A 13,110-nucleotide genomic window follows, 5' to 3' on the forward strand; every position below is an offset into this window, starting at 1 on the left:
TGCGGCACATAGCAAACGGAGCGAAATGTGGCGCGACGGCGTGTCTAATTGGGAGATCGCGAAAGGCCGCGCATGGGGTGACACGTGGGCGCGATTCACAGCAGTCGCCGCAGACAAACCCCCGCTCATGCAGCGCTTTGTTTTCATATATGGTATGGGTATTACCGCTCGCCGCATGCCATCGGTGAACAGATGACGGCGCGCTACTCTGGCGCCATCTCGTAGGGGTCATCGCCGCAGAGACCGTCTTGCGCGGCGCTATGCTTTCCTTCTCGCGCTTTCGCCATACGCTCCTTCTCCGCTGTGCGCCTCACGGTTCCGCTGCACCCTGCTCCTTCGCTTTCCTGCTCGCGCTGTCTTCGCTATCGCCATCGTTCATTTCCCACAGCGCTCCACGTTTGCTCTTTATCCATTCGCTGCGCTCGTTCGCTCGGTTACGCCAAAGAACGACGCTGAGGAACGCAGGAACGGTCGCCTAATAGCTGTGCTCTAAAACAGATATCGCAGTTCTGAAAACTTCATCCGTTGCAGGATCAAAAGCGGACACATTTAACATATTCATATTCAGCTTCCGTGAAGTAGCACAATTTTCATAGGTGCTTTGCAAAATGCCTACTTACATATTAGTGGCACTTTCTAGAGCAATGCTTATGATATAAATTTTATCCGGTTTAGATACACTTTAGGATGTTGCTTACAAAATTTTGATATGTTTTCTTGCGGAGGTGTAGAGCTGCAAGCTCGATATTTAAGTTATTTCTTTAATTTTCTGATATCTAAAATTTTTGAAGAAGGCATCACCGCTTTGAGTTACAAATGAGCTTCATGAAATCACAACTTTTTTGTTTAAATGAAACAGACGTAATCAAAATCAATGCAGTGGTTGCCGAGAAAAATGCATTTTTTGTACCTATATATTTAGGAGCAGTCGAGCTGAAGGCTTAAGAGGAAGCTTCAGCTCGGCCCCAACTCGGACGCTGCTTATTCAAACACATGTTAAAGGCAGAAATTGTTTTCTGAGATAACCTCCGGAAGCAAAATTGTTATTTACGGCTTTTACTTTCTTTACGAAAATTGCCGAGAAGTAGGTTTGAAAAAAAAAAAGACAGAAGCACGGAGTTTACGAATCTGTAACCCTGCACCAAAAATAAATATTCCAGGTTTGTAAATTGCATGCGTCAGAACATCCAAAGCGGACAAATTTAATACCTTAATTTATATCTTACGTGAATTTGTTACAATGTTTACGACGGTTTCGCAGAAGTCTTACTCACATATTAGTGTTTTGTTCGAGAGCCATATGTAATACATCAAATTTGTCTGCTGGTAGTCCCTTCGTCGCCTTCAGCTGCGATCTCTTCTGTCGACGATATGCGAAAACAGTTGCAACTGACAATGGTCTATTGTCGAGGTGCGCTAGAACGGACGCCAGGGACTGTCTTTGAACATTATATTCAGGACAGTTGCACAGAATGTTCAGTTTTTGAAAGAGACGGACTTGGACAAGCGGCTGTGACAATGATCGCACATACCGCGCAAGAGTAACGGACTGTAACTGACGATGTATGTGCTGTGTTATGTGCTCTCTCCCTCTCCTCCCCATCTTTCATCCCCCCCCCCCCATCCCGCTCCCATGTGTAGGTTAGCAAACCGGTTGAGCTAAACTGGTTAACCTCCCTCCCTTTCCTTCTACATTTTTTCTTTCCTTCCTTCCTTGTCCGCTGGTCAACGACGACGAAGTGCTTTTTGGTACAGCGCTGTTCTTTCTAGCTCCGGTTTATTTCTGTGAAAATCTAAGTTCATCCACTAGTCCTCGCGCCCTGCTCGGTCATGATGGAAGTGGACGACCCCGCATGTCTGCCGGCGACGGCGGCGTCAGCGGCGGCCGCCTCCAGGAAGCGGATTGGCCAGCACAGCGACAGCGAGAACACCCATGTTTACTCTCTCAGCATTGAGGTCACTTCCGATGACGACTTCCAGCTTGTGCAGAGCCGCAGAGCGAACAGTAGGAACACCAGGACGTCTTCATCGTCAAGCACGCAAACAGTAAGACACATGCAGAGGCCGGACGCCAATACCATCATATTTGTGCCCCTGCTTCCCACCGTCAACATGAAGCTACTTAACAGGCAACCTGTGTCGATGTCACTGGAAGCCCTAGTGCCAAATGAAATATCGGACATTCGAGTGAACACCCGAGAACATCTACTGGCGGTTGATGTCGAGCATGCGGCTGCTATGGCCACTCTACGCAGCGTAACGGACCTCGATGGCATTCAGGTGCGCTCTTACACCCCTCTGGGATCTGACGTAGTCACCGGCGTTATCTACGACGCAGATGTCGCCACCCTCAATAACGACTTGCCGATTCTTATCAAGCCAGCCAATGATGAGGTCATTGTTGATGTTAAGCGGCTAGGCAATTCACGCTGCGTGAAGATTGCATTCAAGCGTAAATATATACCCTCGCATGTTAACGTGGGACACTTCAGACATGCAGTGCGGCCTTTCATTTCGAAACCTCTTCAGTGCCGCAAATGCATGAAATTGGGACACGTGAGCAGCGTCTGCGAAAATCAGGCAGCATGCCCCCGCTGCGCAGAGCCCCACGCTGCAGATAAATGTAGCACGACTGCAATGTAGTGTTCAAACTGCGGAGGGTCACATACAGCTTCATCGAAGAAATGCCCACGTATTAAGAAGGAAGTGGCCATCTTGAAAGAGATGGCGAGAGATCATTTATCTCATCGCGAAGCCGCCGATAAAATCAGGAAGCGACGTTCCTGTCGCCGGCGCTCCTCAAGGAAGGCTGTTGCCCCCACGACGCGCATGCCATTTCCTACAACACCACCTCGTCCTCTACTGCCCAGGCCAGACACTGTGGAAAGGACCGCGAAGAACAAGGCCACTGAGAAGACCACGGGCGCTATAACATAAAACTATAGCAAACTTTTCTATTCCAATTCTACATTCAGCCGTACGCGATTGGTTAAAAACCTTTTTGGACCACCCGCACTTCGCCTGGCTGTCACGGGACGTCAAGAAAACCGCGATAGCTCCCCATCTGATATGACATGTGAACGCTGATTATGCATGATTTGACCGAGCAAAAGCAAAATAGTTATTTCTGATTTGACGCCTTTTCACCATTAGGCCTTGGCTATTGGTCAAAGACTTTCGGCCTGTACCCACTTCAACTGCCTGTCATGCGACGTCACAAAACCAGAAAAGCTCACCGCGTCAAAGGGACGTGCACGCGTTAAAGATGCATTCATATGCCGAACAAAACTGAGTTTTCTTCTGAATAGCCGCAGGCTGCCCCGTTCCGAAAAGAATAAAAGATGGCTGCCGCCGATCGCCCAGGCACTGGCTACTCGCACCTACCGGAATGCATGGGTTTATTTGCGTATAATAAAGCTTCTTGCGTGGCCGCGTAAAGTTTTCGAGCACTTTAGGCACGTTTACGACCGCGTTCTGCCAACTCTTCTTTGCTGAGGATCCATTTTAGCGGTATTCTTAAACTTCCGTTGCATGCCGGCGCGATTTTCGACCAGCCAGCGGGATTTTCGACCAGCCAGCGCGAGCTAAATAAGGGGAAGCGGACCAATCGCAGTCTCCGGCACCACCCTCTTAGTCTGGTTATCGATTTTCAGTGCAGAGACTCGGCCCCATCAAATCCCTCTCCACTTGAGCATGCTCCTTGCCTCTTGTCAGCCAATTAGATAAGACAAACCGCACAGCGTAGGCAATGTTATTTGTTTTTGAAGTAAACAAAAGTGATCTCCTATAAATGAGGAGAGCGTTTGATTGGTCTGTTCATACAACCATGCGGGTGACCTCGGTCAGCCCCTGGCAAATTTGACATCAGGAGATTCGAATAAAAACATTTGGAAAAGTTTTACGTTATAGGGCCCCACATCTGCAGAATCTTGGCTGGCTCTACCGAAACGACAGCATTCACCAACATAATCACAACAAACTTTTGCTGGACAACCCCCGATGTCTACTGCCGGTGATTTGTGCGACCAAGACAGGCAGGTGGCTGATATGCTGCAATCGCTAATTAATACAATGCGCATCATACTGAACAAGCTGCAAACACCAGCAGCTCGAAATGCTCTGCAAATACTGGATGCACTAAATCCAGCGCTTGCTGGATTTAGTGCATCGTTTATGCATTATGGCTCGACCAAAAGTCCCCTTGCGCACTGAAGTTAAAAGTGCGTCGATCTTTCAGTGGAATCCCAGGGGTCTCAGGACCCGTATAGCAGACTTTCGCCAAATAATTTTTACAAATCGCTTCCCCATACTGGTCATTTGCGAACCAAATACATCAACTCCACTCAGATTGTCCGTTTACGAATCTTTCGTCTCGCCCACATGCGGTGCGAGCACGAAAGTAATCAACTACATCCGCACGGACTTTACATACGGCTCTAACGCGGTAGAGCTCCTATACTGTCTTGCGTACAGTTGATTGGTCAAAGTTAAAGAAGGATATGGATGACGCATGTCGGGAAAGTCTTTCACGCACTATCGAAGATGCAGTCGGAGAGGCATTGAAAACATCCATCTGCTCGCTTACAAGGTTAGCAAGGCGCTGCAGGCGCTGTAGTGGCGGACTCCAGATTAATTTTGACACCATGATGTCTGTGGTATTTGTTTCCTCGTGTCCTCGCTTTATTGGCACTGTTCAACCTCAGTTCTAAATATTAACTAACTATCCCTCTTCAAGATCTTACTAATGGTGAAAACGAGCATCTCGCGTCACCTTTTCCTCTCTGACTCGCTCCTGTCATGCATGCACACGTTCTAAACCAACCCCCGGCGCGGTGTGCCGGACAGCAGCAGCCACAGCAGTGGGAAAGTCGAAGGAAGAGGCAAAGAAAGCTTCGCTTTAAAAAGGACGAGTCTAATGATTAATGCCCGCAGTTCTGCAACGGACTACCATTAGATCACACCATGCGCTGTCGCCATGGTTCGCGCGCTCGTGATTGAGAGTCACTCGTGAATTCGACCTCACCGGAACTGAAAGCGCCGTAGGCGGCCCTGAGTACGGCATGCGTGCTGCGCACCAGTAGTGCACCTCCCCGGGACACGATGGCCGGCGGCAGGTGGGAAGTGCACAGAGTCTGCAGCACGGGAGAGTCGGCGCTGTCCCCGTCGTGCACCGTGACGTTCGAACGGGAGCACTCGGTCATCGGCAGGCTCAGGTGCGTGATCGTCAGGCTCACCTGCTCGTCTGTGTGCCGAGGAATCGAAAACTTAGTGACCACAAAGAAACGGAACTGGGGCAAAAAAAGAGCCGACATGACTTCACTGTGGAGAAAAAAAAATTGTCAATTGTTCCCTGTTTAATCATCTCTTCTTCTTACCATTGCTTTATTTCAATTAGAAACACAATTAGCTCCCTGTATGCTTTCCTCGGCGTCATTTGCTGTGGGCATCAGCTGAATATGCCGCTTCGTGCATGACTTGGCTAATCATAAATGTGTTGATAAATTTGTTGCATTGCTCTCATACATGCATACTTATTACAGTTTATGGAGCGACGGATGGGTGATGCCGAACACGTGATTACAAACACGTGATTACATAATATGTGTAAGTTGGAACGTTGCGGACCTCAGCTGAAAATAAGATTAGAAAATAAGACAGAAATTGCCCGACTTATTGGCATTTTCGTGGAATCTTGTCCAAACTCCACAAAAAGTGCAAGGAAGTACACGGGAAACCTCCGTGACTGTTCGATTAGAACGAAACCAGAGAGGGAATTGGGTATGAAGAAGCAAACAAAAATTTGCGCCTGTGCTTTATATTTTTAATTTGAGTAGGATACGTACTAAAGAAAATAAATAAAACAGAAGCTGGAAGTGAAGTACCTTATTGTGATACTTTTTGTATGATAACTGTTTCCTGACTGTAATGTTCGTCTGGCTATCCTATTTCTATCCTTTTCCCTGCTGAAACCGTTGACGGTGCGCATCCTCTAATACACATGAACCGACATTGAAAAAAAAAATTCAGGCTGTATTATACTCGCACGCGCTGCGACGACAGCTTTAGCAGAACCGCAAGCATTGTGACATTACAATATTACATTGTGAATGGCCTTTCTGACATTCGCACTCATGCAATGTTTTACTTTGAAGTCCTACTATATGTGGAACGATTACTAGCGTGCAATGGAACCAAACTGCTCATCAGCATACCTGGCTGCGATGTGCGAATAATCCATGTGCAGTCCGATTCTTGGTTGAAGTGCGGATACTCCTGCGTGGCGAAGATTCCTCCCACGTCCGCGTTCAACGTAGCTCCGCAACCTGCGTTGAGAGATGTATAAGATGTCAGTGTTTCATCGTGCACGTTCTCTGATTCCATACTCAGGCACCTTGCTCTAGTGACATAAAGTGTCTGAGTGGCAGGAAAAATTAAAATACGTGAATCGACGACTGTCTCAAAGTATGAACCCTATAACTAAAGGTATTCCGAACTTTTGTATACAATTTTTGCTATCAGCCCTCTATGATTGGTGCAACTTTTTCAGGCCACGCCCACTTCGCTTGTCGGTCACACGACGCCTGGAAATAGGCGAAAACTTCTCATCTGATATGACGTATACACCCTGATAATGCATGATCAGACTATACAACAGAAAAATACTTGTTGTTTTCGATTCCACGCAATTTTTTCCATCAGGCTTCTGCTATTGGCCAAAAGTGTTCGGGCTGCGCCCACTTCGCCAGTCTGTCACGCGACGTCGCAAAACTACAAGAACTCTTGGCGTCACAATGACGTGTAGGCACTAAAGGTGCGTGAGTATGCCAAACAAAACTAATTTTTTTTTCAGACATAGCCGGAGACTTCTCCGTTCCGAAATTAATTTAAGATGGATGCCCGCCGATCGCTCTGGCTACTGGTTACTCGAGTTGCCGGGGAGAATGAATTATTCGTGTACAATAAAAATGTTCTCATGGCAGTATAACATTGTAGAGACTTTCGGCACGTACACGCCATCGCTCTGCCAACTTTTCTTCGTGGTTTATTTGTTTCAGCTGCATTTTTACCGTTCCGTTGCAAGCCGCCGCAATTTTCTACCAGCCACCGAAAGCTAAGTCAGGAGAAGCGGCTAACGCCGGCACTTCCGTCCTCGTCCGGTTATCTACTTTCACTGCGCTCGCCCGGCACCACCGAAACCCTCTCCACTTCTGCGTACTCCTCGCCTCTGGTGAGGCAATTAGAAAAGAAAATTGGGTCAAATAAGGCAATTCTATTCGCGCTTAAAGCAAACAAAGCTGAGGTCCTATAAACTAGGAGAGAATTTCGTTGGCTTGTTCAAACAACGCTTCCAGTTATCGCCGATGCTTACGTCGCCAAGTACGCGAATCTGACGTCAGGAGATTGACATAAAAACAGATTGGCATAGTTTTACCTTGTAGGGCTCATATCCACAGTTCACGTGAAAGCATGCAAATTGTCGGGATCGCAAAAAGCCTGAATGGGTCTTAAAAGGGGCAATCAGTTTTGGTTATGGCTATCAAAAACAGTCCATGAACAAACGAGGCGCCGAGACGTAGCAGTGATTTAGACAACTCTGACCGACTGGCCGACGGACGGACCGACTGACGGACGGACGGACGGACGGATGGACGGATGGACGGATGGACGGACGGACGGACGGACAGACGGACAGACAGACAGAGATGTGACGACGGACGAACAGACACGAGGACGGTATGACATTTGGTGTTCTGATTAGATTTCTAGAATATTCGAGAGCATAGGATGCAGTTCAATTATTTTTCATGAAATGGGCTGGTTATGACGACGGCATCTGTAACAGCTGTGCTGCTCATGCGCGATGAGCAACACAAAGTGCTGGTGCACAGCCTCACAGCGGATCTCGCCTCGTTGAAGCTCATACTGGAGGGCACACTTGCCTGTGCTGTAGCGTGCCTTGAAGCCCTTTCCAGCCGAGACCCCCGAAGCTTTCATTCGCAGGCGAAGCTGGTTGGAGGTGCTGGTGAGATTCACTTGAGCGGGAAGCGAGTCTCCGCAATGACGCAGCAAAACTCTGTCGCCACCGGCTCGAATGTTGTCGTAAACCTGAAACATACTTCGTGCTTAGCGTCCAAGTCTCTGCATTGTTATCTTACAGTAAAACCATGTCGACGCTTCTTATTTTTTTCTGTGGCGAGTTCCTGAAGGAAAATTTGCTGAACACCTGAAACTTCACAAATAGCTACTGAACACGGCCCTCTGTCAGCCGACGAAGGGCGGACATTGAAGCCTCGTTCACACAGCCGTCAAACTTTCCTTGGCCTCACAGTCAGGCCGCGGTTTTCGTTAGGGGAGAGGGTTTCCGAGTGGTTTTGCCCTCAAAAACGCGTCGTCGGCACGCATAGCGGTGCTCTACGTTTCTGTCGCCAGCACGATGACGGAGCCCCGTCCCTACAAAATGAACCAATGAGAAATTAAGAAGCCGTCACTAAATACAGCCATTTCACAAATCTGAAGCTGGAAACAGCAACGGCTAGCGGATAGGCTGCGCAAGTGTCACCGCGCTTGGCTGGTGCTGCGAGAGTGTTAGTAATGTACTATTAAATAATTTATTTTTATTTTATGCAAACATTACACCAACATAAAATTATTTGACAGACTTAATGCATGATGTAGATGATACATTTATCGAAGTTTTGGAGAACATGGGAACGGTCAGTCAACACTGTACAAAACCGTGCTGCTGTCGACGTCACCACCACCGTTGCCTATTCGTATACTGCTCCGTTGCGCCTGCTGCACGTCTTCTTTTTTTGATTCGACGGTGACGCGAAGGAACGTTTGACGGCTGCGTGAATGAGGCCTCGGAGTCATTACTACTTGGATCTCTTGTAATGGCATTTCAGGCAGCAGGAAAGAAGGAATAAATAAATAAATAAATAAATAAATAAATAAATAAATAAATAAACAAATAAATAAATACAGGAAGGGGTAAGTTAAATTTCAGTGCAGAAGTTATCATTGATGCAACAATGATCAATACGACTAGAACCGACTAGACCGTTTCCCACCAACCACTTAGCTCTTAGGTGATGACGCCGGTCAGATCAGCATTCGCGCAACATGTCCCTTACCACTTGGCGATTCCTGCCATTATCTTTATCTTAAGTTGCATGTTTTGCGTAAGTGCAATGAAACAGCCCTTAACACATGGAGTTGTCTTGCGTTTTATTTACTGTGCTGTTTTCGAAGGTGAACGTTAGAAGGAACCACTTATGTCTTACACTTGCTTACCTTACAACCCGAACGACGGCGTCACTGCTACGACACCTCTGAAGGTACAATCACACGATGCAATCTGATAATTTATGGTGTACGCCTTTTTTTTTTTATTGCGGGACAAGTGATAAAGCTGTTTCCGCACTGATCGACAAAGGCAAGAAAGCGTGCTGCGCATCGAAGCGCCACAAATCGAAATTGGCTATTCGTTCCAGCGTGTTTGACTGAGGCAACCCCATTGGCATGTACTCACGGCTAGGTAGCTCTCGGAGCAGTTGGTGCTGGCCGGCATGCCGAAGTCGAGCATCTGTAGCTGCACCACGTGGCCCTGAGCGACGCGTATCTCCCAGCTGCAGTCGTCCTGGGCGTCGTAGTTCTCCGGGTAGCCGGGCGACATGATCACCGCCGAGGGCGTCGAAAAGCGGCCGCCGCAGCCGCGCCTGTCAAACCGGTAGGTGGCGCGGAAGCCCTTTCCCTGTATCGACACGTCGCTGCGGAAGTGCACCGTCATCTCGTTGCCGTGCGATATGAGCTCGCTGGCGCGGCTCGAGGCGCTGCAGATCTCGGCGATCTTGGGGGACGTGAAGTCGGGCCCGGAGTACACCTACGGTAGGACGCGGACACGTGACGGCGCGTATAAGTAAAAAGTGGTAGTCCACGAAGGAGCAGGACAAATAATTTCTGGTGTTATCATCGACTGGTCGCTTCCATCCTCCGAATCAGAGTCGGCAGATCTGGCATTCCTCGAACTCGGAGGAACAGTATTGCAAACCAAACGTGTGACTCACTCTGGGTGGAGGAAACGGCCGAGGCCAAACCATGTGATTACAGCAAATATCCCATTTCGCTTAGCCGAAGTTCCCGGTGCTGCCGGAAAAAACGGCTGATGTGCCGGCGGGCCTTCTTGAGACGCCAGCATGCAGTGGCGTAGGTTATGGTGGTCCTTTGCCAACAGCGATGGCGCTGTGTTGTGAGGACACGGCGAAAACGCTCTGAATGATGACAGTGATCTAAAGAAAGGAAAGACGCTTGATTCCTCAATGACCACTCCACCAACCTCAACGACTGTTCCATCGACATACGGTGCCTCGATGTCATCCTCGCTCGGCGGTCCGTAGAGGGCGGAGGCCACTACGGCGTCTACAACGGAGTTGGCACGCGAATGGCGGACGCCGTAGTACGCGCCTTTGGCGGACGCTGCAGGGAGCACGGTGTAAGAATAATATTCGTACACCGTGGTAGGCACGCGTTGCCGGCACCCGCCGTGGTTCCTCAGTGGCTATGGTGTTAGGCTGCTGAGCACGAGGTCGCGGGGTCGAATCCCGACCCCGGCGGCCGCATTTCGATGGGGGCGAAATGCGAAAACAGCCGTGTACTTAGATTCAGGTGCACGTTAAAGAACCCCAGGTGGTCGAAATTTCCGGAGTCCCCTACTACGGCGTGCCTCATAATCAGAAAGTGGTTTTGGCACGTAAAACTCCATACTTTAATTTTTTTTTACGCGTTGCCGGCGCTCGTGTGTATCCGTCATTCGTGTTCCCAACGCCGTAGTGGACGCCGTGGTCGTCTTCACCCTGTACGGAGCGGCAGGCCAGGAGGACCTCGAGCAACACCCTCTCCTCGAGGCACTCTACATCGACAGAGTTAGAAGCGCTGCAGAGCGCTCTACGTGGTAGGTGAGCGATCAAAAAGAGCCAGCCGAACGCAAGGCTCGCGTTCTCTTTTCATTTGTCGAAAACAACGCTGCTCGCGAGGGCGGTCTAGAGCGCTTCGAAACGACCAGCCGAAGATGCCGTAAAGAAAATGTCCTTCCCACACTCTCTTACAGAGGGAGACTACAAAGTGTGAGATTAAGTGCTTGGTCTCCTCTCACTTTTCCCTTCATATCTTCATGGCCCTGGGCGTCGTGATAAAGTTGGTATAACACCAATATATTCGCAGTAGCCGATTCTTGTCAGAGATAGAGAAACCTGACATAGCATTTGTCAAACTAACTAAAAAAGTAAACAGACACATTGAAATAATTTTTTTGAGGAGAGGAGCAAATTTTACTCAAGCCTGTCGAGGGTGTGCTGTTATCAGCCAGAAATAATAATACTCAATTTTGTGCCGTCAAAGGCTACTGACGGAAAGCACACTTATCCATAGCGAATATCGAAGCCAGGTCACCGAAGCTCAGCTGACCTAGTTTGAGGACATTATCAAATTCAGCCATCTTGTTATATTAGTCATCTTGTCAACTCTGATTCAGCACTCATTGGAATGGCTGAAAGTCTGGCATTTGCTCTCTGCGGCTGCGAGGAGAGAATTGGCCACATATTGTGCCACTGTCCTCACTTTCAAGCACAACGACAATCTATGAACAACGCATTCGCGAAACTATATGATCATCTGCTGATTGAACAGACAATTTTGGAGCACCGTCCCCACTGGTCATCGGCTCAGAAAACACTAAAGGCACTTCTGTGCTTTCTGAGAACGTTTGGCTTGTGGGAGCGCCTTTGATTCGGTAGGGCTGTTCGTGGACGTCTCACTACGCCTGTCTCTCTCTTTCTCTCCCTTCTTTCTGTTCCCCTACTCCCTTCTCCCAGCGCAGGGTAGCCAACCGGACTCTTGACTGGTTAACATACCTGTCTTCCTTTTATCTCTCTCTCTCTTTTTGATTGACCCATAGGGCAACTACGACCTCTCTGATTAGTTCTAAGGGCCCTCATTTCCGTATTTCACAATATGGTTTACAATTCGACAGTGTCCGTAATGATTGCTGTCTAAAACATGGCGGTGATTACGTGTTTTCGGTCCTGCAATAATTTCTGGCGCATGCATCCCCACAAAAACATAGCCATCGATATCTGCTTCTGGTATGGTATGGTATGAAGAACTTTATTTAGGTCCTGAGGGATCAGTCTGGGACTGATGCGGGCACCCAGAGGCAAATAGTCGCCGAGGCACGGATTTGGACTTCACCCGTGGCATCCGCACGAGCAAACAAAGCGCAACTGCAAAGCATATAACTTACCCTGACGAAGTCGAAGGGGCATCCTCTGCTGGACTCGAGGTGCATGTCCTCGAAGGAGAGCAGGACGCGCTGTCCGATCGGCGCCTTGATAATCCAGAGGCACTCGGTGTTCTTGGGGTAGCCGTGCGGGTAGTTGGGGGTCTCGATGGCTCCCATGCGCTTGACCAGCACGCCTCCGCAGCCCCGCCACGCGTACTCGAGCCGGAATCCCCGCGACGTGACACTGCCGTCAGTCACGTACTGCACCGTCACGATGCTCTTCGACGAAACCAAGGGCGTCGGCAGCGAGGATTCACCGCAGAAACGGCCCAGTCGCTTGGAATGGCCGTCGGAGTCGGTTTCGTTTACCTGTGGAGTGAATTGGGCAATTATTTGGGACGACGGTAATGAGAGACCATGTTTCGAGACTTTCAGTTTAATCATCCATTTTTTTTTTTTGCTATCGGTAATTGGATCGGATGACGCCGCGCGGTGGTTATTACCCGGATCGGTCAGTCAGTGTGAAGATGGGTCGGAAGAATTAAAGTTGAGATCTCGCTAAAGTATCGTCCCTGGCGAATTTCAGGGGGCGAATCCCTCTAGTCTATTTGGAGTAAGTCTCTCACTGCGTTGCACAGAGAAATTCTTTTCAACTGCTTATCCACCATGACCCACCAAACGCTGCATCACTCGCTAAAGGCCCATCTTCACCTTTCGCGCTCGGTATTGCAATTCGCGTCTTAGTACACGTTGCAAATCTTCCAGTTAGTCTGCCACATTAAAATATGAGTTTTCATTTTTCTCTGCTAGATTTTTATTTTACTCCCCTCTCT

The 13,110-nt window shown here is 48.8% G+C and overlaps 1 protein-coding gene across 2 annotated transcripts in view; it reads right to left on the bottom strand.

Annotated features, from left to right (window-relative positions):
* Positions 1–13,110, bottom strand: part of LOC142583301 (cubilin-like) — a 267,105-nt gene that overhangs the window by 102,928 nt on the left and 151,067 nt on the right. For both annotated transcript variants that reach the window (XM_075693717.1, XM_075693716.1), the window contains exons 30-34: positions 12,299–12,646; positions 9,533–9,883; positions 7,941–8,106; positions 6,213–6,323; positions 5,024–5,242 (exon numbers count right to left, since the gene is read on the bottom strand). In XM_075693717.1, coding sequence (XP_075549832.1) covers positions 5,024–5,242; positions 6,213–6,323; positions 7,941–8,106; positions 9,533–9,883; positions 12,299–12,646 — 1,195 coding nt within the window. The remainder of the gene's footprint in view (positions 1–5,023; positions 5,243–6,212; positions 6,324–7,940; positions 8,107–9,532; positions 9,884–12,298; positions 12,647–13,110) is intronic.

Source organism: Dermacentor variabilis, chromosome 5, assembly GCF_050947875.1.
Source record: "Dermacentor variabilis isolate Ectoservices chromosome 5, ASM5094787v1, whole genome shotgun sequence".
Taxonomy (NCBI): Eukaryota; Metazoa; Arthropoda; class Arachnida; order Ixodida; family Ixodidae; genus Dermacentor; species Dermacentor variabilis.